General features: G+C 37.9%; 1 protein-coding gene across 5 annotated transcripts in view; it reads right to left on the bottom strand.

The window, feature by feature from the left end:
- Positions 1–25,038, bottom strand: part of RORA (RAR related orphan receptor A) — a 351,059-nt gene that overhangs the window by 10,814 nt on the left and 315,207 nt on the right. For 4 of the 5 annotated variants that reach the window (XM_085234214.1, XM_085234218.1, XM_085234215.1 and 1 more), the window contains 8 exons: positions 18,969–19,054; positions 10,460–10,601; positions 8,732–9,127; positions 5,960–6,081; positions 4,416–4,548; positions 3,530–3,637; positions 1,981–2,091; positions 841–953 (listed from right to left, as the gene is read on the bottom strand). In XM_085234214.1, coding sequence (XP_085090340.1) covers positions 841–953; positions 1,981–2,091; positions 3,530–3,637; positions 4,416–4,548; positions 5,960–6,081; positions 8,732–9,127; positions 10,460–10,601; positions 18,969–19,054 — 1,211 coding nt within the window. The remainder of the gene's footprint in view (positions 1–840; positions 954–1,980; positions 2,092–3,529; positions 3,638–4,415; positions 4,549–5,959; positions 6,082–8,731; positions 9,128–10,459; positions 10,602–18,968; positions 19,055–25,038) is intronic. The other variant, XM_085234217.1, reaches the window with a different exon arrangement.

Genomic DNA, 25,038 nt, shown 5'->3' with positions numbered 1-25,038 from the left:
AATCTGTCCTTGAAAAAATACGACTAGGGTGCTCATTGAACTTAGAGAGTACATATTTGTATCAAAGCACCTGGGAGAAATCTCCTTCTAGCAAAGGAATCCAATGCATATGCTGGAAAATAATTATACAAGCTACAAAATGAGGACAATCTGGAAAGCCCAGATCTTCATACTGGGCTGTACTGTCCTGCTTCTAATTGTAGTTAGTCTAAGAGTAATTAATCCCATGTTGTGAAACTAAGCATGAGCTTCCCTGCTGTGTGGAGTTTTAAAAGGAACTACATCAGTAAGGAAGTGCCTTTACAGTGCCTCTGCATTTTGAACACCTAATTGAAGAGACTTGAGATTACCATAATAATATGTAGTATCTTTTTTCTCTTCCCTAGCCACCAATACTTAGAAGAACTGCTGAGAAAAAGGGTTGTGCAGAACTTCTCATGAAGTACTGAGAAACAAGGCTAGTTTGGGTATTGCATGCCATCACAAGCTAGTTGTCATGTAGACACAGGTTTCATAAGATTTAATCTTACATGTAGTAAACAGTGCTCTGCATGGCAGAGGTGTTATTAAGAGAAACAGGATAAAAACCTTGATGGTTTTTCATTTAGTTCAACATGAAAAATATTTTCAGACCTTTATCAGCCATATTCCTAATACATCATTCTTTCTCCCTTTCCTGTTTTTAGCAAATGATTTCAGCTACGTACCTTGACTGTGAACAAAGAATTCTTTTTGTTCATTTGGTTTATAAATTAAAAAAATACTGCACAGAAACTTTTACACTATTCATAAGAAAGTGTGCTTTCACAGTCACATGACTTGGCACAATATGATTTGTACCTTTGTTAGAATTCCGTCTTCTCGGTGGTTCTTCTGTAGGACATGCTGAAGTGCTAGCTGGATCTTCTGTTGGAGTTTTTCAATTTTTACCTTCTCCTGAAGCCATGAACGATCTAAATACAAATGAAGTTAACACCACTAGTAGTGCATACATCAGTCACGGTGCATCAGGAAATAATCTGTTACCAATTCATTTTTCCTATTTGCAACCTTCCTTCCACTTCAACAGTTTTACATAGGAAATGAGTTTCAAAATTAATAGCTTTTGGAACACATTTACTACTTGCATTTAAAATTACTTTTATGAAGCTCTCAATAAGAAGATTGCAGCATATCTGAATAAGATTCATTAATTATTTGCTAATAAGTTCTTTAAAATGCAGGATATTTACAAAATGAAGCTAGGCCCCTTTTAGTGAGAAATGCATAGATCACATAATGAACAAGTAGTTGGAGTGGATCTTCTTACTAAGATCTACAATGGCATACAGAAAAATCAGAAGCAAACATTCAGCTATTAAAAAAGTGCTCCTAAACTTCTAACAGAAAAGAAGTATTAGGTACTACATCTGTGGCAGAACTAAGGAATTCTGTGGCTTAAATACTAAGAGACAAGGCAAACATATTTCCAGCATGGCAAACAGCATGAGAATGTATTTATGATGCAGTAAAACTCACTGTTGCTAACAGATTCCTCCATCATTTATTCCTATGATGGTTTAAAACAGTATTTTTCCTTGGGTATTATGTCAGACACAAACTGAATTTCTGCACTAATATCTTGTTTCACCCAACCCAATAAGCCTTCCCAGTACCTGGAGCACTGTGTGAATCTGTTTGAGATGAAGTTACTTTATTCATGGCTATAGCAGACCCAGGCTGACTCTTGTATGTCTGGCACCATAATTCCCAGTACCTGGTTTCACAAAGGTGACAGATACCTAAGCTACCATGGTATGCAACCACCTCAGTACATTTGTTCCATGCTAAAACAGCAACCCTACTTAACAGATCTGAGCTGGCACTGGACCAAAAAGATGTGGACATTTCAAGCTGTATGATAACAGTACTATTTAAAAATACATTAAAATTAAAGTGAACTCTGCCACAGAAACCTAGAATAAATACTCTCTCTCTTACCTGCTGACATTAAAACAAATGCAGAAAACAAAGCTATCTCATCTTCTGTCAGGTGCATAGAACATAAACTTTTTCCAAATTCAAACACAAAACTAATGAAGTCTTCACAACCTGCCAAAAAGAAGGTACAGCTCATGCCAAACTGTTTAAAATTACTTCAAAGCTACACAGTTGCTGATTTAGGTGAAAAATGGATGTAAAATACTTAATAGGTAAATGCTTTTCCCCTTGAGGACTGATGAGATCTCAGTTATGCTTGAACTTCATCCCATTCCCACAAGTCCCCAGCTATCACATCCTGGTAACCAGTACTTGAAGGTTTTGTGCACTGCATCTTTTCTGTGCTTTTGGCGTTAATATAGATGAAAACCAAGCCATTTTCAAGCTCAACATTGTTTTGGCTTTGTTGCCTTTCTCCACGAAACTTTCTCATGTTACTGTGGACTGGATGTTTGAAACGTATACTTGAAAAATGCCAATTTCATGAATACTGAGCACACAGAAGAGGGAGGGGGAAGAGGCATACAAGGTACATGCAGGAGCAAAAGGAGAAGCGAAGGTCTGAAAGATTTTCATGCAGAAGAAGAACTGTGCCTCCTTTCATCCATTCTCTTGCTCACACAGGTGTAAGTCAGGTTACTGCTGCTGTTACACATGCTGTTATGCATTACACAAAAGCTGTGCCTTGCTTTGAAAGGGACTGCAACCTCTGTTGGAATAGGGTTCTACTCTGCAGGTCTCAGCCCCCAGCTCAGCTTAAATTTGAGTGTACGCGGTAGCAGCTGGAAGTTAGGTTTCATTGGAACTAATAGCAGATAGAAGCCCATATCTGATACTGCATTCTCTGAATTGTTTCTGAGTAGAAACTCTACTTTAATACTCTTTCTAGTCTAATATCTTGAGGTGTTTTGAAAAGGCAGAGAGTACTTCAGTAATTGTACGGCTTTCTTCACTGCCATATTGCTAGTGTCATTTTTCACTGCCCTCCAAAATGGCTTACGTCCCAAATCTATACCCAATTACATTCTTCCTTTTAAAATTAGCATAAGTATGCAGAAAAGAAGAAATAAAAAGGTAAACAATGGTTTAATTAAAAAAGAAAAAGAATTAGAGTATTTCAGTATTTTACCTGCAAATAACTGGATTTTGCTTATTACTTCAGAGCAGTAATGTCAGTATATCTAAAATTAAATTTAAAGCTTCCTTTTCAACTGGATACATCAAGCTTTACATGAGTTAAGACATCTGGGCTTCTGTGGTTTACAAGTGTCTCCAAGCTGCTTTACCCTGATCTAAGTAAGGAAAGTGCTGGATTTCAATACCAATAGTCCCGCACTGCAAGGAGCTAAGGTGTTCTAACTCCTGAAATCAGCTTGGCCTCAAACAGAGCTGGCACAATTACTTACGAAATAAGCAGTTTGAACTTTTCAACTGTTTTTTTATTTGAATACTATAGTCTCTATTTTTTTTCAAGGCAGCTGTCCTCATGCTTTTCTACCTTATTGTTTCTTTGTGTGGTTTTAAAATACAGTACTTGGTATTTCCTTACCTAAGGACTTGAAAACCTCTGGGCTAGCATACTTGCCATCAAAGTAGACTGTGTTGTTCTGGGAGTCAAAGGCACGGCACATTCTGATGAACACAACCTCTAAAGACCCTAAAACAGAAACAATGTATGTTTGACTATTTAAGTAGAGAGACTTCAGTTGTAACAAGCGAGATAAAAATTCCCTAGTGCTCTGCTTTCAGCACAGACTGACTAGGGCAGTATGTTTCTGTGGAGTAACAAAGAATAATTTGATTTTATAGTGTAATTAAATTATTTCCCATAAACTCCTTTACAAGTTTTTGCTAAAGTAACTTAGTTAATGCTAATAAATATTTTTATTAGAATATGAAGTCTCTGAAGTCAAAGCAGTTCATTTAGATCTTTACTCATGAAGCTCTGACAGCTTCGTTCAATATTTGTAAACTGCATTCCTTCTACAACATCTTGCATAGAACAATCTGGACTTTTAACTTGAAATATATTATTCACTATTCATAGGCCAAATAAAAAATTGAATCCAACTTTTTCATTCTTTCACACTTAATTGCTCCTGTAGTTCACAATGAAAATTTCATACGCAGACTTGAACTCATCAAAGAATCCTAGAATGGTTTGAGGTGGAAGAGATCATAAAGATCATCAAGTTCCAGCCTCCCTGCCACGAGCAAGGACACCTTCCACTAGGTGGAACGTGTTGCATCCAGAGAAACTAAGAAAGCATATTACTTCAAACAAAGACACAGAGGTTTTTTTCTTGTATTATTTTAAATTATCATTGTACAAAATATGTATATATATACTTATATATATACATAATCACTCTATATAGGTAACACTGTCCTCAGTCAAAACTAATAGAAGTAGACCTTAAAATTCACCCACATACCTGCTTTTAAAAGCACAATTTGATCATTTTGACACAGTTCCATAAAGCCATCAATGCGTTTGGCAAATTCCACTACATACTGTATAGCTTCTGTTATTTTGACTGCGCATAATTGCCACATTACCTCCCTTTGCTGTTTGAGAGAGAAGAAAAATTGAAAAGTTACTAATTAAAGTTTGGAAAGCTCATTTTCATAAAATAAGACTTAGCTCAAAAACTAAGCAGAGCAATGCTCTTCAGCAGTCCTGGCTACAGTCTGCTTGTAGGAAAACCTCAAAGACACAGCCTCATGAGGATGAGTGAAAATGCAAGCATGTAAAACTTCTTCAGTGATGGCAGAGAGATCCAGGTTGCAGTATTTTTATTTCGTAAGCCAAAAAAATCTAAGTATAATGATGCTGGTGATTTCAGTGGTAATTCTACTTACTGCATCAGAAGAAAATACCAACTTATGCTAGCAGTGCATAATCATATTTTTCCTATCAACTTCTCTTTTTTGTACTGAATGTAAATTATCTAACAAGCTGGTCTTCATAAGGATACATATAAAGTATACATATATGAAGATCATCTTGTTAATAACAAAGAAGGCATGCAATTAGTGTTCTTCTCAGATGTTAATAATAATTCAGAATGAGAGTACCTAACAAGTGGAAAAAAATATTCTTAAAGGTTAAGTATTTTTTTTGTGTGGAAATGAAAAAAAATATTCAGAAGTGTGCTTTAATAGTGCTTCTCAAGATAGTTTTCCAAAAGCAGCCACTTGGCAGTAGTGCGTGGATGGAAGGCATAATGGAAATACAAGCACTGAGTAAATCTTGTAGTACCTACTGGAGGCATGGCAGCACTCTGCTGCTGTTCTACAGGTGAAACTGAAACACTGTGACAACTGTAGAATGAATCAGGGATACAACCAGGCACCAAAGGCAGGAAATCTGAGTTCTGAGTTGATAATATCAAAACAAAATACACCATGCAAAATTATAAAGTGTCAAACAAGCCAATGGCTTTTTGACTGGCTCCTATTCAGGTTTTCAATTACCAGATAGGAATGGAAACAAAGTAAGACTGATGCATGTCCTGGTATTGATCAGTATTTCACAGGTCAGCTGTAAAGGACTCTACAGTTATAACCTGGTGCTTCAAACTAGTTTGTTGTTGTCATTGTTGCTGGGGGGAGGCGGGGAGTGGGAATGATTAGGGAGATTACAGTGTAACAACAGTAAATAACATGCCATGTTGGAGTGAAAAAAAATTCTCCAGTTTCTTATCCAATTTTATCAATTACAGACAAATATATTTCCAGAGCTTTACATTTCCCCATATTTATGGTTAAAATCATAAATGCAAAATCACAAACCAAATTGCAACCACCTTACTCATTTGGATTCTAGCAGGTTTTTTGTTTAATTTTTGTCTTGAAAACACACAAAAATGTACATTCCTGATAGTGAACAGAAAGCAGTGAAAAAGTGAATTTTGCAGTGTGTTATGGAAATACCATGCTTTAAAAAAGCATGCCACAGTTTGGCATGCTTTTATACCTTGTTCTGATAGTTCTCAATTTCTTCCTGCAGAAAAGTCTGCCATGTTATCTGCTGTAGCTCCTCTCTCAAGTACTGGCAAGTTTCCATGTGAGACTTGGAAATATTCTGTGCAAGATGTTCTAAAAGAAAGACCAGAAAGTTACACACATTAAAAATGCAAAGCTATAGCTTCAGACATGTGAAAATGAACATATTCCAGTTGCAACTGAGAGCTGCAGGAAAGCTTAGGTGTTAGAAGAAACGCTTTAATTTAATATCTCCTTGGATTTTTATTTTTTTTCCTTAAAAATAAATCACCGCAAACTGCTAACACTGCAGTAAACAAAACAATTCTGGATCTTAACATACCTTGCCTAGCTCCTAATGGGCCCAGTGCAGCCATTAGAGGGCACTCTGTACACACACACAGCTCACTCACACTCTCACAACGCAGCTCTGAGAATTTAATAGTTACACAAAGCAGAATCCTTTCACTAGTTTGTAAGATATTTTGGTGAACTTTAATTTATTTTTGAATAAAGAATACTGTATTTGGGACAAACTTGCTTCCTAGATAGCGATGGGTGCAAAAGAAAGCTTGCAAGATCAAAAGCTTGAGAGATAAAGGCAAAACTCAGTGAAACCTGGGATCATTCAAACTGCTGTCAATTCAGTAAGTGGTCTTGCTGCTTTTAGTAAAAAAAAGCCAGCTTTGAAACCTGGGCTAAGAATTATGCTATGAATTAGTATTCAGTCTTAAAAGTCTTCCATTTTTCTACCCTGACTGTATGTGTCTTGTCTCATATTTTAGCACACGACAAGTAGACTTGTCTCTGCAGTTGGTACTTCTGCAGATTAGACCACCACTGAAAGGGAGAGCTTAAAGCCACAAGTGCAAGATCCTGCATCTGAGTGGGGGCAATCCCAAAACATCAGTTGAGAGCAGCCCTGCAGAGAAGGATGTGGGGCTAACGGGTAGATAAGGGACTCTTATCTGGGAGTGTAGTGACAGGACAAGGGTAATGGCTGTAAACTAAAAAGGATAGGTTTAAATTAGATATTAGGAAGAAACTGTGGATGACCCATCCCTAAAAGTGCTCAGGGCCAGGCTGGATGGAGTTTTGAGCACCCTGATCTAGTGGGTGGTGTGCCACTACTTGTGGAAGCTGAGTAAGACTGGTGATCATGAACATGGGTATACAGCTTTGGTGTATTTCAGTGCAATATTTGTTTACCAGTGTGTACTTAAACATTTATTTTTTTCACTGTCAGCATCTGACAGCATTATTCCTGTGCCCTTGCAGGATACAGAAAGTGAAATATTACCATGTTATTCACTAACCTCAGCCTCAGTTCTGGACCTTATTTAAGCACACACTTAAATACTTTCATTGAACAGCCCCACCTTCCTAAATTGAAACCTCAGTCTAGAAGACAAACATTCTTGAGAGGTTGTTTGGCAATGTCAATGCTGGGCACCCAAATCACGTTCCATAGGGTTTAAATGCAAGCACTGTGTAAATAAGGGTAAGGAATATGACAAACTTATCTTACACTAGTGCTCCAGACTGAATACCTGGCCTAAGAAGGAGAAGCCTTTTCTTTTTTTCTGTAGTTTTAATGTTCATCTTTTAGTAATTCCCATGAGAACATTAACAATCACTGAGACAAAGCTGTAAGCTTTTTTCTTATTTTCTTTCTTATTTTTTTTCTTTTTGGTTTTACTTCATCTGTTACTGAAGGTATTTGAACTCAAGTGAGATGCAATGTTTTGGCTGTCACAACATATAATATTGCAGAGAAATGCATTCTGCAACATAAGGACATGAAAAATCTTGTCCCTTCCTCTCTGCAAAAATTCTCAAAAAGAACATAAACAAAAACAAGCAGAATTTCTTATCAAATACTTGCCTATAATTAAAACCAACAACAAAAGAGACAAAATTATCTTGAAATAGACAATTCTTTCAATTTTTAGGTTGTTTTCATAATGAAATATGTAGCAAAAAAAGGTCATTTATACAAAATAAATGTTTTAAACTCCTGATTGCTTATATAAATACTAGAATCTTAAAGCCATTTCTCTTACATCTTGTTTCAGTTTGCTTATGACCACTTGACACAGTGCTCCCTAACTTAAGACCCGGATGCTAACAAGTCATAGTAATGGAATTCAGCCTTCCTATAATCACTGAGGGAAAGGTTTAAAGAAAAATGTGCTAATTAATGTGGTCATTATACGGATCTTAGGGAAGCTGTCAAAACATGCTACGTTGAAATTTTTTCTCAAGTCTGGAGCTAGATTCTCTTCAGCCACTGGTGAACTGCCCTCTGATTAGACTGATGGTTTGGTTCCACATTTCCCAGGTACAGATAAAGAGCAGAAAAAAACAGTCCATGTAACTTTTTCTTAGCAAACAGAATTGAGCTAATAAAAAAAGATTAAATGTTAAAAAAAATATCTCCAAATAAAGAAATATTCCATTTCCTCAGCACAACAGATTATCTTGTTAATAAGTATTCAGAACATTCTATTACATGAATTGAAAACAAAAGCAACACTACTAGATCTGCTCAACGACAAGCTTATGTGACTTTTAGTCCACTTCTGTAATGTGTTCAACCACATAGCACAATTGATTAGGGCATTGTGCACTTCACAGAAGAATGCCCATACATGCTCACAGCTGTTTTGAAGCAGCATTCTCGCTATCACCTGGCTAAATGTGTCAGTTTAATCCAATGGGTACTATCAAGACAATTACAATGGAAGTTTTTCTCTCTCATTACCTAATTCTGCCATGGACACAGTTGGAGAGGTCTCCCCATTTGTAAAAGAACAATAAGGGAAGAAGCCCGATGCTGGTGTGTAGTCACATATTGGTTCTGGTTTGATTCCATTAATATCAAGACCCGACTGATCTGGAGAAGGTTGTATGTCTAAGTAGAAGCTGCTAACTGCAGAGTCTGCTTTGCTACCTTCAGGGGTATGCCCATCAATGTAATTACTGAGGTCGTCGTGTAGCTCTGTTAACCCATTGGTGGTGATATTGTACGTTGGTGTTAGTGGTTCTGCCTCTCCTGGCTGCTGCTGATGATCTCGCTGCTGCTGCTGCATTCGATGCTTCTGCACCTCTGCATACAGGCTGTCCCTCTGCTTTTTTGACATTCGACCAAACTTCACAGCTGAAATGCAAAAACAAAAAGTTTCATTTCTGTTACTCCAGTAGTGAATTTTATTTGTCTTGGGTCTTTAATACTACGCTGAAGGGCACAGTATAAAATGTAAATCAGCAAAAATGGGTAGACTTAAGAATCATTCCTGTCAATTACAGGTAACACAGCAGCTTTCCATGTACTTAGCATGCTACAGAAGACAACTGTTGGAAGTTACTGATTTAGCTTAATTCATTAGCTTTCCACTTCTGTGCCTAAAAGATTTTCTTTTATATCCACTGTATTGACTGTGCATCTCTTGAGCATTCAAATCCCACCTAGGAAAGAGGAGAGATGAACTGTTCAATTACTACCAGCTGCATATTCATAATTCCTAAGAGCTCCTAAGAATACATTATACGATTTCTGGGACCCGTGTCAGCTGTAAAAGCCTCATAGTTTAAGAAGATGGCCACCAGCTTATATGCTTTTACAGAAAAGCAAACATATTTGAGGAACTAGTCATTAATAGTACTAGTCAGTACCGTTTCAGGTTTTTAGTTTCAAACCCAATAAAAAAATAAGACAATGTAATTTAAGAAGTAAATGTAACCTGAAAACTTATCTCCTTCTTCGGGCCTCATGTGCGTAGAGTAATGCACATGTATGCATACAACATTCAACGCTGCTGTCAAATACAGGCAAGAACACTTGAATTAAACCTTCAAATTGGGTAAGTGACGGCAACTTCATTACGTCTTTGGAGAAGGTGTACTGATATCAGCTGCAAATCCAGTTCTAATAAGAGTTATATATGCTTCCATTTCACTGATAGGTGGATTTCATCATTACACTAGGCTTAACTTCGAGCTCAATATTAAAGCACTGGAACACACTTTCTTCAGAAATCTATCATTGACAAAAAAGCAAACCACAGCATGGGCTTGAAAAAACACTTATTTTCTCTTTGTATTTTTTCCATTATTCATAACTTCTGTGTATATTGTAAAACAGTTCCGGTCCCTATCAATATAGTGATGTTACTTGCAGCTACAGGATGTCACAAATTGGAAGGAATACAGAGAGGAAGTATTAACATTAGAATAGAAACTGCATCTTCAAGTGACCAAAGACAAAGCACTTAGCTGCGTACTACAACAGAGGAGTAGAAAACCAACCAACAGGAGCTTTATATGTCCCCTAATTTATATATATTTATCTTACTATTCAACATAAAAACCACTCTGATCTCAACAATCAGCTTGATGCACAGTAACTTTTAAATCCTCTGTTATTTCAGGTGAATACACAGTATTGTTTTACTTTTTTTTTGCCTTTAAACTGGGATTTAGCAGAGCTTACCATCTCGAGACATCCCCACAGCAAGGCATTTCTGTAATCGACAGTGTTGGCAGCGGTTTCTACTGGTTCGGTCAATCAAACAGTTCTTCTGACGAGGACAGGAGTATGTAGCATTGCTTTGCTGACTCCTTCTGAAAAAGCCCTGTGATTGCATTGCAAAATACAAGTCAAGAAGCTGTTAACTAATGGAGCGAATAAAAACTCTGAGAGGTAGCATACATAACTGAAAATGAAGTTCAAGTGCACTATAGTCACTAAAGGAAGTTAAGAGGTTTTTTTTTTCCTGGAAACAAACAAAAACCAGTAAACAGTAGGAAACAATTAATAAAATGGTGTTATGACATGTAAAGGAATTGCACATTTCTTCACTGATTTTTATAGATTCTATGTGATGTATGGCACACTGATTTTTTCCAAACGAGATAATTATAAACCTAGGTTTCCTTATCATTTCTTGATCAGCATGGATATCCAAAACAAGGAGGATTCAACAGCTAGTTAGTTCAGCCTGATACCCTTTTCTGCTGTTGGAGATGACAGTAGCAGGCTCTGATGTTCCGCCTCACCAGTGTATGTATGTGCTGAAAAATACCCGATACTGAACAGTTCCCTCTATAAAGAATAATATACATATATATATTTTTTAAATAGTTCAGTGCTGACAACTGAGTTTTCATTCAACTCAGTGCAGGGTTTAGGTTTCTAAGAGGATTAGGGAGAAGCTGAAACAAGTTCAATGTACTTGTTTTCCTTTTGAGTCAACTAGAATGGAAAACCCTTCCCCAAAGAAAAATTAACCCTGGAAGGCTGAGCAGTAGATACAACTTAGTTCTCTCCACCAGAATGTGCACATTACTAATCACTATGCCAGCTGCTTGTTTTGAAGTTCATTTCATCTTTTTGCCACAGACTGCCCAAACATAAGCTGGTGTGTGTAATACCTACTTCACAAGGATTCTGAGAAGGTGTAGTCATTCTAAAGAGGCATCTGAGATCAGTGAGCACAGTGTTTTAGTTTTATGTTGCCACATAATGGATTAATTAACACTGCTGCAAAGAAAATACCTTCTCAGAAAGGCCAGGCACCCTTTAATTAAAGTTGGACTTTTACCAATCTTCTGTTTATTTAAAGACCATATTCTGGAGTCCCTCAGCACATGCACACTCTGTCCAGACACTTGGTGAAATAAACAAGAAGGACTTCGCATGACAAGTAAGAGGCTACCTAGCAAATTTCCTGCAGACAGGAGAATGACAAAATGCTGACTTAAAGCCATATGCTCCATATTTTGAGGAGGGAAAAAAATCTCCATCGGTTAAGCTTTAATGGTCAAAGGTGAAGTATAAAAAAAAGGTCTTGGTTTCTATCTGATCTTCAGCTAATGTTTGTCAATAGGGAGGTGGTAAGTCACTTCAACTGTGAGCAGTGCACATACTGAGCTCCTAGTGCATTTCACCTTAAAGAAAACCTAAAATACCAAGGAAATTTCTAGGTATCATTCCGACATGACTGATCCCTCTGGAGGAACCAGGTCTTAGATAAGTAGACAGCTTAATTTTCAGTTTTGTTCACATCCTTAGTGGAGCCTGTCACTCCAGTGCATGCAAGGACAATGCGATTCACTGGAAAAACAGGATTAGGTATCAGCATGAGCGATGATTTACTGATCAAGGTTCTGCATCTCTGCATTATCAGTCCCTTAAGATATTCAGTTCTCTCAACACTCCATCAGTTGCCCTGAATGACGTGCTCATTGATGAATGACTGTATTACATTGTCTGCCACCGCTGAGATCCTGTAAGTCAGCTTTATCAATATCTAAGCTGAAACTGGCCCAATAACCTCAACTATCTCTCCATTTTCTTTTTACTGGGACCTGTACTGTGTCTGTATTGCCAATTAGGCCTATTTCTCTCTATTAAGAATATTCCTGTCAAACAGGATTATTTTTAGTATTATAATGGAGAAAATACTGAGCTTTTTGCTTCTTCCAGATTTTCCCTAGAGACATAGCTGCTCAATACATTTTAGTGTACAATATATCAGCTAAGTTACAGCTCGAAGCTGAGTTTTCAGTAGAGCAGAACTGCCTGAAACTGGGGCCTTTAAAAACTCTTCAACTTCACAAATCAGAGATGTAGACAAGTGCTTTTAAAGACAAACCATGCAATATTAGTGGGCACGCTGAAAACATCAGTAGTACCTAAAGCAGAAAAAGCTTGCCTCAAATCCTAGAAGTGAATCTGAACTCTTGTAGAGCTCAGAAATATTGTGAGATTTGGGATGGCAGTAACAGTAAGGTTAAACTTCATTCAAATGAAGACTTTTAATCACAAAAAATTTTCAATGTTGTTGACATTTACCTGTGATTTTTCTAACCTTTTGGTGGTCCTTGGTATTTCTGAAAATATGTGGCGAAGCCCCTTCTTACAGGTGCCTTTAGTGAGTAAATACAATTTCCCTCCTAGTTGCTTTTTTTTCTTCTATTAGGAGAAGGAGAGACACTGTACTGTGTTGTTGTGCTATTTTTTCCCCTTTGCCAGAGGCACAGAGCTAGCTATAATTTTTCCATCAGGAAGGAGGAGGTGTATGCATGTGTGGTACACGTGTATACATTCAATCATTATGCAAACCAGCCAGAGCCACATACTCTTAATTGCATGCATGTTTATAACAACCATCATTTGACATTCATCCGATTGCATAATGGGCCACAGGCAGATCGGACCCCTCTTGATCAAACAGACCAACAAAACTGTTCCTGCACTAAAAGATGTCACCACGTTACACAGCTCTCTGACTGATGGCACGGGCTGAGCCAAGGTCCCTGGTATCAGTGTGTTTGTGAGTGTGTGGAGCCCTGCCGCCTTCTGATGTCAGGATGAAGAGGCAGCTGATTTTGATGAGGCGTCATTGAGCTTTGCCCATCTCCCTTTTTATGTTGCTGTATTAACAGAGTGCCAGAAGAAGTGAAGAGCAGATTACAAGCCATCTCTACATTTCAGACTCCTATTTATGTACAAAACAATATATGGTTTTTCATACGCTGCCAAAAAATCAAGTTTGGAAAAAAAGGGCACAAGAACTTTTCATCTGCAAGTCAGTTTGAATAACAACTTGTTAAAAAAGAACTTTGAAATGTAAATAGCAGTTTTCACAGTCTATTAATAGTTCCAGTAGCTTTACTGTTCAATGGCTCTGTGCTACCGACGTCTGTGTCTAAGCTTCCTGCTTCCAAGGGAAAAAATCCTGTTGTGATTCTCTGATGTCACAAATCTCACCACACAGACTCCCTCTCCACTGCAACACGGGTTGAAATGCTGATCTCATGTTTGGTCTTTTGACAAATTTTCATTTAATGAATTGATTCCTACAGTTCATTAAAATACCCACTTCCATTTCTGTGTACACATATGTCTTAATTAGCTGCTCATTGGCTGTTTAATTACAAGAAAACAGCTGACAGCTGCCTTGCTGCATCCTAATGGCAGACGTTTTGGAATGACTGTAAGCAAGCCTGTGACAAAAAAGACTTATTCATAATCCCATGATTTATGGCTAATACTTAAAGTCTTCCACGTATCATTAAGTTTTGCAATATTCTGAGCAATTAACAATTAGTTGGGAGGGTTCGTTTTTCTATGGCAAACTACATTCAATTTTCTTCAAAGAAGCATCAGAAAAATATACTTTCAAATGTAAGAAATGTAAATATTCAGAGTGGATTTTAACCCTTTTATGGCAACAAACATGATTTTAGTTACAGGGGAACAGAATACTGTGAAAACACTTTTAAATGAATTGTTAATAAAGTATTTGCTAACCAAGTTATAGCACCGCTGAAAACAGAAAAACATTCAGTTTTAACTGCATAATACACCCAGGAAATAGATTTTGTCTTTATCAGGTTATAAAAAAGCTTACGAGCCCTTTTTGTAACATAGCTGATGAATTTTCTGAGACGTTTTACTTGAAGTTGGTTAGGCAAAAAATTTAAATATTTCGACAGCATGAATTAGAGGTGCATGTTTACAACAGCACTGTGACACTGTGTTCAGTAACGAAAGATCAACTACTACACAAAGTGAATGTCTCAATGGAAAAAAGAAATGCAGATGGGAAATGATACCAAGTATTGTTTTCTGAAGTAACAAATAGGGACGACCCTTGCATTTGTAATGAACACCACCACTTGATGTCTAAAGACATACAGGAGACAGAAGCTAGGAGTTATAAATCTTTGAAAATAAGAGAAATGCTCAGTAGTGCCCTGCATGGATGGTTTTGAGATCAACTGCAGGCACTTCAATAAAGAGAGGTGTCATACTAATACAACTGGGGGTCATTTGAGCATGAACTATCACCGTTGACAGAAAAATCAAGTAAAGTGCATCTGCAACTTTGAAGACAATTCACTGACAAAATATTTGTTTCAAAGTAAATGCTCTGCTATGCCCTTTGAAACATTCAAGTGTTTTCTGACATCAATTTCTCCTTGTAGCGTCAAAGATGCTGTTGATGGCTCTCTTAAAAAAAACTGAACTAATTTTAAAGAAAGATGCATTTACTGATCTGTAGAACTGTTTCAGTTCTGTCTAATTCTTCGCAACGTGTCACACAATATCTACTGCCGGGGGGCGAGGGAGCAGAAGGGAGGGACTATGCACAGTTAATGGCCAGAGGACAGAACTTAAATAAATAAATCAATTAATCCGATAACAAGTCAATAGGCCAACATGAAGCAGAAAACAATGAACAGAACCTTTAAGCGTGATAAATGAGCATGACTCTATACAGACCAGTCTCTTCTCTCACCATAGTGCTTAACACAGAGCAAAAAAACGTTAGTGAGTTCCTACAACAGCTGAACAAGCGCTCCATACAGATTTTAGTTTTTTAGTAATGCTACTACAGTACTACTATTTTCAATATTAAATATGGGAATAAACTGTTATTTCTGAGCTATGCAACAGGGAGGCATTCTTCATCTGTGCTTCTAAGTTAGGTCTTAAATGACTTCTCTTCCATCTCCATCGTGCGACACATATTGGATATCAGCAATGGTCAGATAGAAAAAAGTCTTTCAAAATTTTCTTTATTTATAATAAGCCCTCCACAGGAGCCCTCTTAGCTCAAGTATAAAACAGAGCTTGGCTACAAACTTCATTTTTCAGTTAGGGGAGAAAAAGGGATGGGGATGTTATTATTATTATTTTTAATGCAGATTCAAATCAGAGAAATAGATTGATTGGTTAGGAGTACTCAGTGACATCTGTGTAAAACACAGCCAATAACATCATAAAAACAGCCAGTAATCTCATAGCAAGGTAGGAAATTAAAACTTCCCAAAAAACACTAATTGACTTCAATAAAAGTCTTCAACTCTAGTACATAAAATGAAATATAGCAAGAAAAACTGCTTTGAAAACTTTGTTATACGAAATAGAAGGGCTAAAATGTTGCAGGACAATAAACAGGATCAGCAGAAATCACTTTAACCAGAGCTTTTCTGTGATTCCATACATGACACAGATTAAGTTTGCAAAGTAAATCTTTGCAACTAAAGCTTTATATTTTAAATAAATTATGTTGCTGATAGTTATTAGTATTTAAACAGTAGTATATAAGTTAAGTTTGCTATTAACAAACATTAACATTCACACTGAAAGGGAATGAAAAACAGTAAGGGAGCTGAAAAAATTCCACCTTGCTGCTGCTTTGCTGCCTGTAGGTCATCCCTGACAGGCCTGGCTTGAGAGGGCAGCAGCACAGCTGTTCCCTTGTGATGATTAAGGCCCTGATCCTGCAATCTGATGCACACGGATAGGTTTGTACATCTGTGCAGAACCTCACTGACTTCTCTGGATCTATTCACTGAGGAAGGATATCAGTGGATAGACCCAGACTGGCTCCAGGAATCAGTGTAGGGCTGGGAACCAGCTCTTCATAACAAAGCAGTTTTTATGAAAGAAGGTTTAACGTAACATGAAGAGCAATTGTAAGCATGCTCAAACCTGCAGCGATCATAGCCACAGCAAACCTGGGAAATGCACTTCAGGGGGAAAAAAACAACACAAAAAACCAACAACAAAAACAAAACAAAAAACTCCAGACCAATAAACACCTGGCTCATTTGGCAGAAGCCAAGTTATGCCAACTTTTTCACCAGCCAAAATAGTTCTGTTGGGTGAGACTTTGTTGACATTACTGTGGAAGTGCCTAGCACAAACAAAATCCATCTGCTACACTAGGCTATTTTAAATGCTTTTGACCACTATCTTGTAAACTCTTCCTGTCACTTGTCCCCACTAGAGCTCTCTTATCTTTCACTACTTCCAGGATCTGGCAGCATAGAATAGTGAGCTTCAGATTTATTTGCCTTCTAGAAGGGAAATAACTAAGTTCATATCCATTGGCTTTGAAATGCTGCTTGAAATTGTATGGCTATTCTGCTGCTGCAAGAGAAGGCGAAAATGCCTAACTTCATTCTGTCTTGTTTATCCACACATACACTGCTTTCAAAGTTCGAGTAGGTTCCAATGTGCTTCAGTTCAGCTGAGCAGACTTGCTTGTTTGTCCTCCCTTCTGCCCCTTCACACTAGCTGATCATTCAGGAACAAACGGAGGGCTGCACAGACCTCCAGAGAGCTCAATTTATACGGAGTTTGAAGGAATACTGTTTGTTCTAATATGTAAGGAATTGCACGTGCATTTCTCACTACCAGCTAGCATCTCTTGTTCTGGCTGTTGCGAGGCACAAAAAAGACTCTTCTGATAACTCATGTTTGCATTATTCCTGGGAAACCACTCTGATGGAGAAATTCTCACTAGATACTTCTCTCAAAGCTGCAGTGCTAAGCTCTTGCCATTTACACGCTAACCAACATGACTGTGAATATGGTTCGTGCTGCTTGTGGTCATCCTGCTGCTTTTGTTGGGGGCTTTTCTCACACACAGGGCTTAAGAGAAGGCAATGCCAAAGACATGCATTAAGATGAAGCAAAAGATAATACAGTTGGCAACTTTTCTTCCCTTCAGCAGTCTGTTCCTGTTCTGCAACAAGCCATGTTGAGAAAGCCCTGTTTTCTGCACAGACGAGTGTTAGCATTATGCTAACCTCAGTCTGTTGACAGCGACGCCCATCAGGGATCCTGAGGCAGTCTTTCAGGTATACTGGTCCAGACCATTTAAAGATTAAAGGGTCTTGAACACTGAATGTAACTTCAAGGTCTTCTATTCATACAGCTCAACTGCCCCTGTAAATGTCTGCCACTTTGCAAAGTTGATGTGTAATAAATGATGTTGAGCTAACTGCAAGAAACTTTATTATCAAATGCACTTTTAGTGGATTTCCTAATTTTTTCCATAGCAATAGCTGTCAAAAAGGCATGGTGTGCAGTCCTGGATCATTTTAACACTGGGCATTTTTTCTTCCTTTTTACCAATACTTCCACGAGATTGAGAGAATCTGAGAATGAAAACATTAAAATCTTCCATGAAAAAAAAAAGAAAAAAGAAATTGCTATAGTGTGAAAGCAAGGAATTAACTTCTTTGAAGATTAAAGGTAATATCAAGCATGTCAGGAGAGCATACTAAAACCTACCATAATTTCTGAAATGTAGATTATTAGTAGAAAACCTATCAGCATGGGACTCCTACACATACTTGCATAAAGAAAGCAGCAAGCTACAGCACAGCTGTACAAACTGTCATTCCCAAGCTAGTGCTGTAACTCTGTACTAGTAACAAAAAGCAATGATTGGCTTCACAGCACTCTGGACTAATGCAAGCATTGTCTGATACAGTTCTTGGTTGTGAGGGACAATCTAAACAAAACATATGTGCTTCTAATGTAATCCTTTTTCACTAGAGCTTCTAAAGGTACAAATCCAGAAAAAAAAAAAAATCTTAAACCTTAACACGACAACGAGTTACGCTGCAAGAAATAAGCACTGCTCACAGTGCTTTGAACATACATGTTTAACACCTGTAGCAAGTGGAATTTGCACAACATCTTCCATGCAAAACAGAATAGGTTTTTAACTGTAGCAGGTTGCAGAAGAAAACCAAGAAGTCAGAAAGCTCTCACCATAGCTATTTCAACACAGATACGCAGCAATTTACAAAGCAAAAAAATGGAGAGGGAGAATCAAGAAAACCACAACTCCCTCTCAATTGCATCTGCAGAACAGATATGCTAGAAGTGGTTCATCTTTTTATGCTTCTTCAGCTTTTACTGCTTCTTCATAGAGAGACAGTTTAGAGCACATGCAGCAAAACTGCATGATTTTTTAAACCTGTCTGTGGGGAGAAGGTGTGTCACAAAAATGCCTCTTAATAACCCAAATGAAAACAGTACTTCAGACTCACCAATTGATTTCATATTCTTTGAAACGAAATCTACTGATTCAACTTCCAAGTAATAGTTGCTCTTTAGAAAAGGAAGGAAAATAATCACTATTCAAAGGCCAAACACTGTTTCAAAACGTATTTTTTTAGACCCTTACCTTGCAGCCTTCACATGTAATGACACCATAATGGATTCCTGATGATTTGTCTCCACAGATCTTGCATGGAATAATTTCAATTTGAGCTGCAACAGAAGCACACAACCAGTTAATTACATTTTCTTTTAAACACCTTATAAAAGCATTCCCTGATCAGCATTTGTACAGTGAAAACTAATAACCTGCTAAACATTATACTGCATTAACTATTCATTGCTGAACTCCGAGGGTCCCCTAGAGCTTTGGACTAAATTATGGCTGCTCATTATATAATAGCTTTTGGGTTATTAAAATGGGTCATTTGAGAAGGTGTTTAAGAACCCACAAGAAGGCTGGAATCAGCATTTCAAAGCCAAAAAGACTCGGAGAGTTCACAATTTGGCCGAAGAGCTAGGAAGACACTGGAATGGTTTCTTCCAGTCTTAACTCTGGCTGTAGCAGGTAACTTTCAAGTTTGCCCTGCCTGAAAATGAATGTAACTTCTTTACCAGAGAAGTCTTGATCATGCCATCCAGCTCACATGACTGGCCAACACAAAAGAGAAGCACCATGGTAAATAGTAACCGTATTTTACACAAGAATTCCAAAATTCAAATAGCTACACTGAATAATCAGTATGCATTTGTATATTAGATTCCACAGAACAAATGGGGGTGAAAATACAGCAGAAAATACAGCAGTATTCTATTCGAAACACAGAAAACAAATGAGATGACTTAGTCTTGAAAACGCCATAGGAAGACATGATAGGAAAGCTCTGATTTTTATTTTTTTCTAGATTTCATATATATACGTAGCATATGTGATATGCTACGTAATATAGCATACGTAATTCGGTTTACTGTGTGACAAAACTCTCTGTATGTATGCCTAAATCACAACTCCTCAGGAATATCTCTTCAGCTGCTTTTTCCGCGTATCACTGAAGTTATTTTGCAAGCCAAGTGTCTTTTACATAGCATCATACCAAGGTAGTTTCTAATATCAAAGACCAACAGTCAACATTTTACCTATGCTTGCATGTGCTCTCACAAACATACATACCATGTAGATAACAGAATCCTAAGAATGCACTTTGTGTCTTGCAACTGTGTTGGGTTGGGCTACATTAATTTTCCTGAACCAGATTACACTGAAAGGGAATACAAACACAACTCTAGCTATGTTTCTCACTGTGTGATTTATTAAACATCAGAAGTGCAGTTAATCTCCTGCGAGGAACTGAAATCCATTCTCAAGATGCTTGATTGCCTCAGAGAGCCTTTATTTCATCCAGTTTATGGTTATCCAGACTGTGACAACACATAAAATCACATCTAAGATAATGCATTCGCTTAGCCTTGCTGTACTCTCAACAAGGCATTCAGAAAGTCATGTCCACTCTTTGAAACACTGTATTTTACATGCCATTAAATCCCTAACCAACTGCTTGTTGTTAACAAGAATCATCTTATTATAACAAGAATAATCTCCTAGTACTTCTCTGTGCTTCACTTCACTGCAGCACAACACCATAGCTCCAGGTCAGGCCAAAACGCACCCTCAGTTGACTGCACAGCACTGACTGTGCTACAACACTACTTCAGAATATTCTCCAGACTGTATCGAATGCAGTGAACAGATTACCTGAGTAGAAGAAACCCATTTGTTCCTAAGAACCTAATAGCATCTGAAATGCTCTGCTGAGGAAAGCAGTACCCAACAGCTAAGGGACTACGGTGTTGTTTGCCTGGTATTTTCACATCAGCAGCTTTCAAAATATTTTTGTAGTACAAGACCCCACTCCACTCACATCTGCTTCCATCATAAAGATTTTTGCATTCTTGACATTGAATCCCACACCCTCCTTGCAGTGACAAAACAAAAGGCTGAGATTAAAATGTCTGTTTAGGATACTTAAGTAAACAAATACCTCTGCCTTGCAGTCCTCCAAAAAGTGTTTTCATTTCACCTTGCTATCAGCTAACACATTAAACAGCATGAAGCAGGAAGTGAAATAATAAAAGGGTGAAAAAAAAGTTATTTTATTCATTTGTTCCATGCATTAATCATTAGTAGTGCATCATCTGTTTACAAACAGATCTTATGAGCAGAAAGGGGAGTATAACTCCTCTTCCCTCACTTAACATCAACGTCACATTACCAAATTGAATAACAGACTGAAATTCACTGAAGTTCAAAATTTGTGCAATGTAAAGTTCAGATTCAAAGAGAAATCCCATGGGTAGACTCTGGAAGAGATCTGTTGATTCGCAGTTATGCCTATTCAATCTCTGATTGGTTTTCTACTCTGCTACAGGAAATCTCTGGCCTTTTCCAACTCCACTGACAGCGTAATAGTGATAAAGCTCATCTGGACAGCTACATGGTAATATATTTGTTCACAATTCGCTTTTATATCCATAATTACTGCCTTATTATGAAGAGGTATGATATAATTGGATCTTGTTTATCTACAATCTCCAGCATATTAGCTAAATCATCCATGAAGCCTGTCTATGCAATCTCCATCTCTTAAGCAACAGGAGATTTGCAGAGTATTTCTGAAGGAATGTAACATGCCTTCAAAGTCATGGCCTAAAGCTAGCTCACTAATAGTCTAAAAGGTGCAATAATTAGTCCCAAATGCATTTGCCAGGGTGTGTTATTGTTGGAAGAGAATCTACACAGATTCACAGTCTCCATCTCTGTCAGTATGTGCTGACCACTGGCCATATGAGCAGCGACACGAAGTCCAGAATCATTTTAGAATTCCAAATTTCCTAGAGCTTACTGCACCTTCAAGGTGCACACAGCATTTACAACTACAACTTAATGTTTCACTTCGAGGTACAGAACAGTGGGATGAAACTCAGAAGCATAAATTACTTGGGACTGCCACAACCAATTGTATTACAAATTAATGCATGGAAAGACATCAGATCAATTACTGCTCTACGTGGCTGCCTTTGCAAATCAGCTCATTGAAATGGAATCTCTGTCACAAGTTCGTACACTTTCCATATAGCATGAAAGGACTTAGATACTTTAAACTTACTAAATGCAAATTGCCTGTGCCAAGATTATGCATTTTTCTTATGAGGGTGAAAATATTTTCCCCACTTATAACTTTGACATGCAAATATGTACTTGCTAAAACCTTGTTCTTATGCAAACAAGGCAGGTGGGAAATATTTTTACATGTCAAGAATATGTTCCAACTTGGTTTCTCACATTCCCTGAGTTACTTAGAGCTTCCTGCCGAGTTCAAATTAATTGTACCTGTTCTGTGCTTACCTATATTTATACAGTATGTTTTCCAAGATTGTATAAAATACTATAATTCATGTTTTAGACTAGAATTAGCCTAAATTACAGTTTACAATTTCTGTCTCCAGAGGTGGTGCCCAGGCTGTTTCTGGTTCATGCATGACCAAATTATTTCTTAAATATCAAATACGTCAGAAAAAAATAAACTCTTGTGGTTGCTTAGAAACCGCTAAGATACCCAGGTGACAGATGTCATTTGTATTTCTAGATTAAAGGCCTGAGAATCTTTCACACCCTGAAATAACAGTGCTCCACAATACTCCCAGTGATGTCCTCTGCCAAAGGCAGTAATGAATAGGAAGAAAAGCCCAAACAAGAGCAACTAATACAAACTTAAGCACAAAGACCAACCTCAAGCACTGAACAAATTGCTAGAGAAATAGCTTCTGAGGGAAACAGGTAGCCCCGATAAGGGCCAAAGGCAGTTGAGTATCAGAGGTAGTAATTGCTATAACTCATGTCAAACACCAGGCAAACTAGTCTTACAGTAAAAGGAATCTGACATCCATTAAGACCTCTCCATGTATGTGATTTTAATATCATGGACACGTCCGGCAGTCTCCAAGAAATACATCCCCCTTCTGCTGTGATACTGTGTGCCTGCATTTTACAGCAGGAAAACTGAGTGCAGACTCTTTGGTCTGGTCATTATCAGACAAAACAGTAACTTGAGTCCAAGCACTGCAAGGGAAAAAATGTTTTGTCCACTGAACTATTCTTCCTTCATCCATTGTGTCTTTACCTGGCAATTTTCTTAAGTAGCTCTGGTATGCTTAAATTACATGATTATCTCCACCTAATTCCTAGTGACCATGCCTACCAGACAACCAGAGGGAAAACTAAACAACATCTTTTGTTGACGTCTGTAACAGAAGAATTTCCCTTATTCCTTCCTACTCCAGCTTCACTTCTTTCCCTTCCCTGAGCTTGCCTGCCATTTTCAGTCTATCCCCAACCAGCCCCTCCAGATAGCCTCTCCCTTTTTACTAATTATCACATCATGAAATGCTGCTTTGTTGTTTCTCTGGTTTGAGCAATAGCAGGAAAACTAATTCTGCACTGACAAGGAAATGTTCTGTATGAGTTCACTGTAACAGTTCCTTTCTTTCTGACTAGTTGGGCAGACTTCAGTCAGGACAGGGCACTGTACAGCCAGGTAAAGCAAGGAGCATCTTTGTCCCCAATTCTGACATTTAAGTAGAAACACACTGAGCCTCAACACAGGAAAACATATTATCAGTTCACTCGGAGGAAAACACTTTTCAGACACCTAATTAAGGTGTCTGAACGGTATGTTTGTTTCTGGTGAAATATTTGTCTAGGAATTTATATATATATATATATTTAAAATTCCTCCTCATATTTTCCCAGTGTTATTTTAAAACTGTAAGTTCACACAGATCATGTTATATTTTCCACTTTGGAACAAGTATGAAACCTCAGGTTTGATTTCCTGGGAAAGACTCTTCAGTGCAAGCAAAAATTCGTCCCATTCTTTCATGTCAGGTGAGATTCACCTAGCTGACCTGAGCTATCTTGAAGGTCAGGTAATTAGCTCACGTCATTGTGTTGGCTGCTGCTAGAGTCATGAGGAAGGGAGAAAGAAAAAGAATGGGAGGAAGCAAGATAGAGAAAGCAAGAGAAGGGGCATGATTCATCTCATACAGGAGAAGGGAAATTAACCCCTTAAGTTGAGATGCCTCCTCTTCAATCACCAGAAGTAATTTACTGATAACTAAATTACAAGCCTAACTTTTAGAATGTGAAAGTTAGGTGCATTCTACTGCCTCTTACTAATTCCGCTTCTGTTTTCGGAGTTAAAAACAGCATTTTCTGGAAGGAAAATTCATGTAGGCAGTGCTCCTTTTCCCATACTGCAGTACATACAGGGCCAATCACTCTGTGCACTGACATGTTTAGGTAAGAGTGCCCCTTGTTGGCTTCCACCTTTCAGCTCTCCAGATACAACATGAAGAAATTCCAGGTGCATACCCTCTTTTATCACTCAGTTAAGTTAGTCTGTCAGACTGGACTTTAATTCTTAGAAGCTGCATGTTTGGGCACTGAGCATCCTTCTCAGATGGTGAAAGCACCATGATTGGAATTGCTGGCTGAACCGAACATTTTGCTCAAGGCTAGATGTGGCCTGCAGCCAGGACAGGAGGTGGGATCTCCTGAGTCTTGAGGTACTGCTTGAGTAGTTATCCCGTCTTTTGCTTCAAGAAAATTTAAATTGCCTTTCCTGAATGTGGCTTACCATCTCTGCTTCAGAGGGCATGCAGAATTTTGCAGCTAATTCAGAAGGGCTTTGAACAAAATAGGATACATACACAAATTGGGCTAACTTGCTTCTAAAGAGATGCAGTCTGTGCCAGACGACATTGCTAGTGCTGTTTGTAAGTATATTGATTAAATTAGGAGGCATACATATTCACTGACATATTCATACATATTCATTGACTCAAACAAGGGTACTGCATGTAATGTGGTATTTAAAGCAACATAATATCTGATCACAAACTGAATTAACAAGGAATGATTTTACTATATAATATTCTAATCTTCCTGCATTTTCAGCTTCATTACCTAAATAATTTGCTCTGTCATGTACCCTAAGTAATTTGAGCTGGCTGCAAATTACTTGCCTCTGAACACCTGCAGCTTACAAACACTGCAGTTCCACTAAAGTAAAAGCTAGTGGCAGCACAGCTCTGCCCATTCCATTAATACGTTATGCTAAGTGACCATCTGTCCACTCATA

Source organism: Meleagris gallopavo, chromosome 12 (genome assembly GCF_905368555.1).
Source record: "Meleagris gallopavo chromosome 12, MGAL_WU_HG_1.1, whole genome shotgun sequence".
Taxonomy (NCBI): domain Eukaryota; kingdom Metazoa; phylum Chordata; class Aves; order Galliformes; family Phasianidae; genus Meleagris; species Meleagris gallopavo.
Note: the sequence above shows the minus strand (reverse complement) of the source record. Positions and strands in the feature narration are given on the sequence as shown.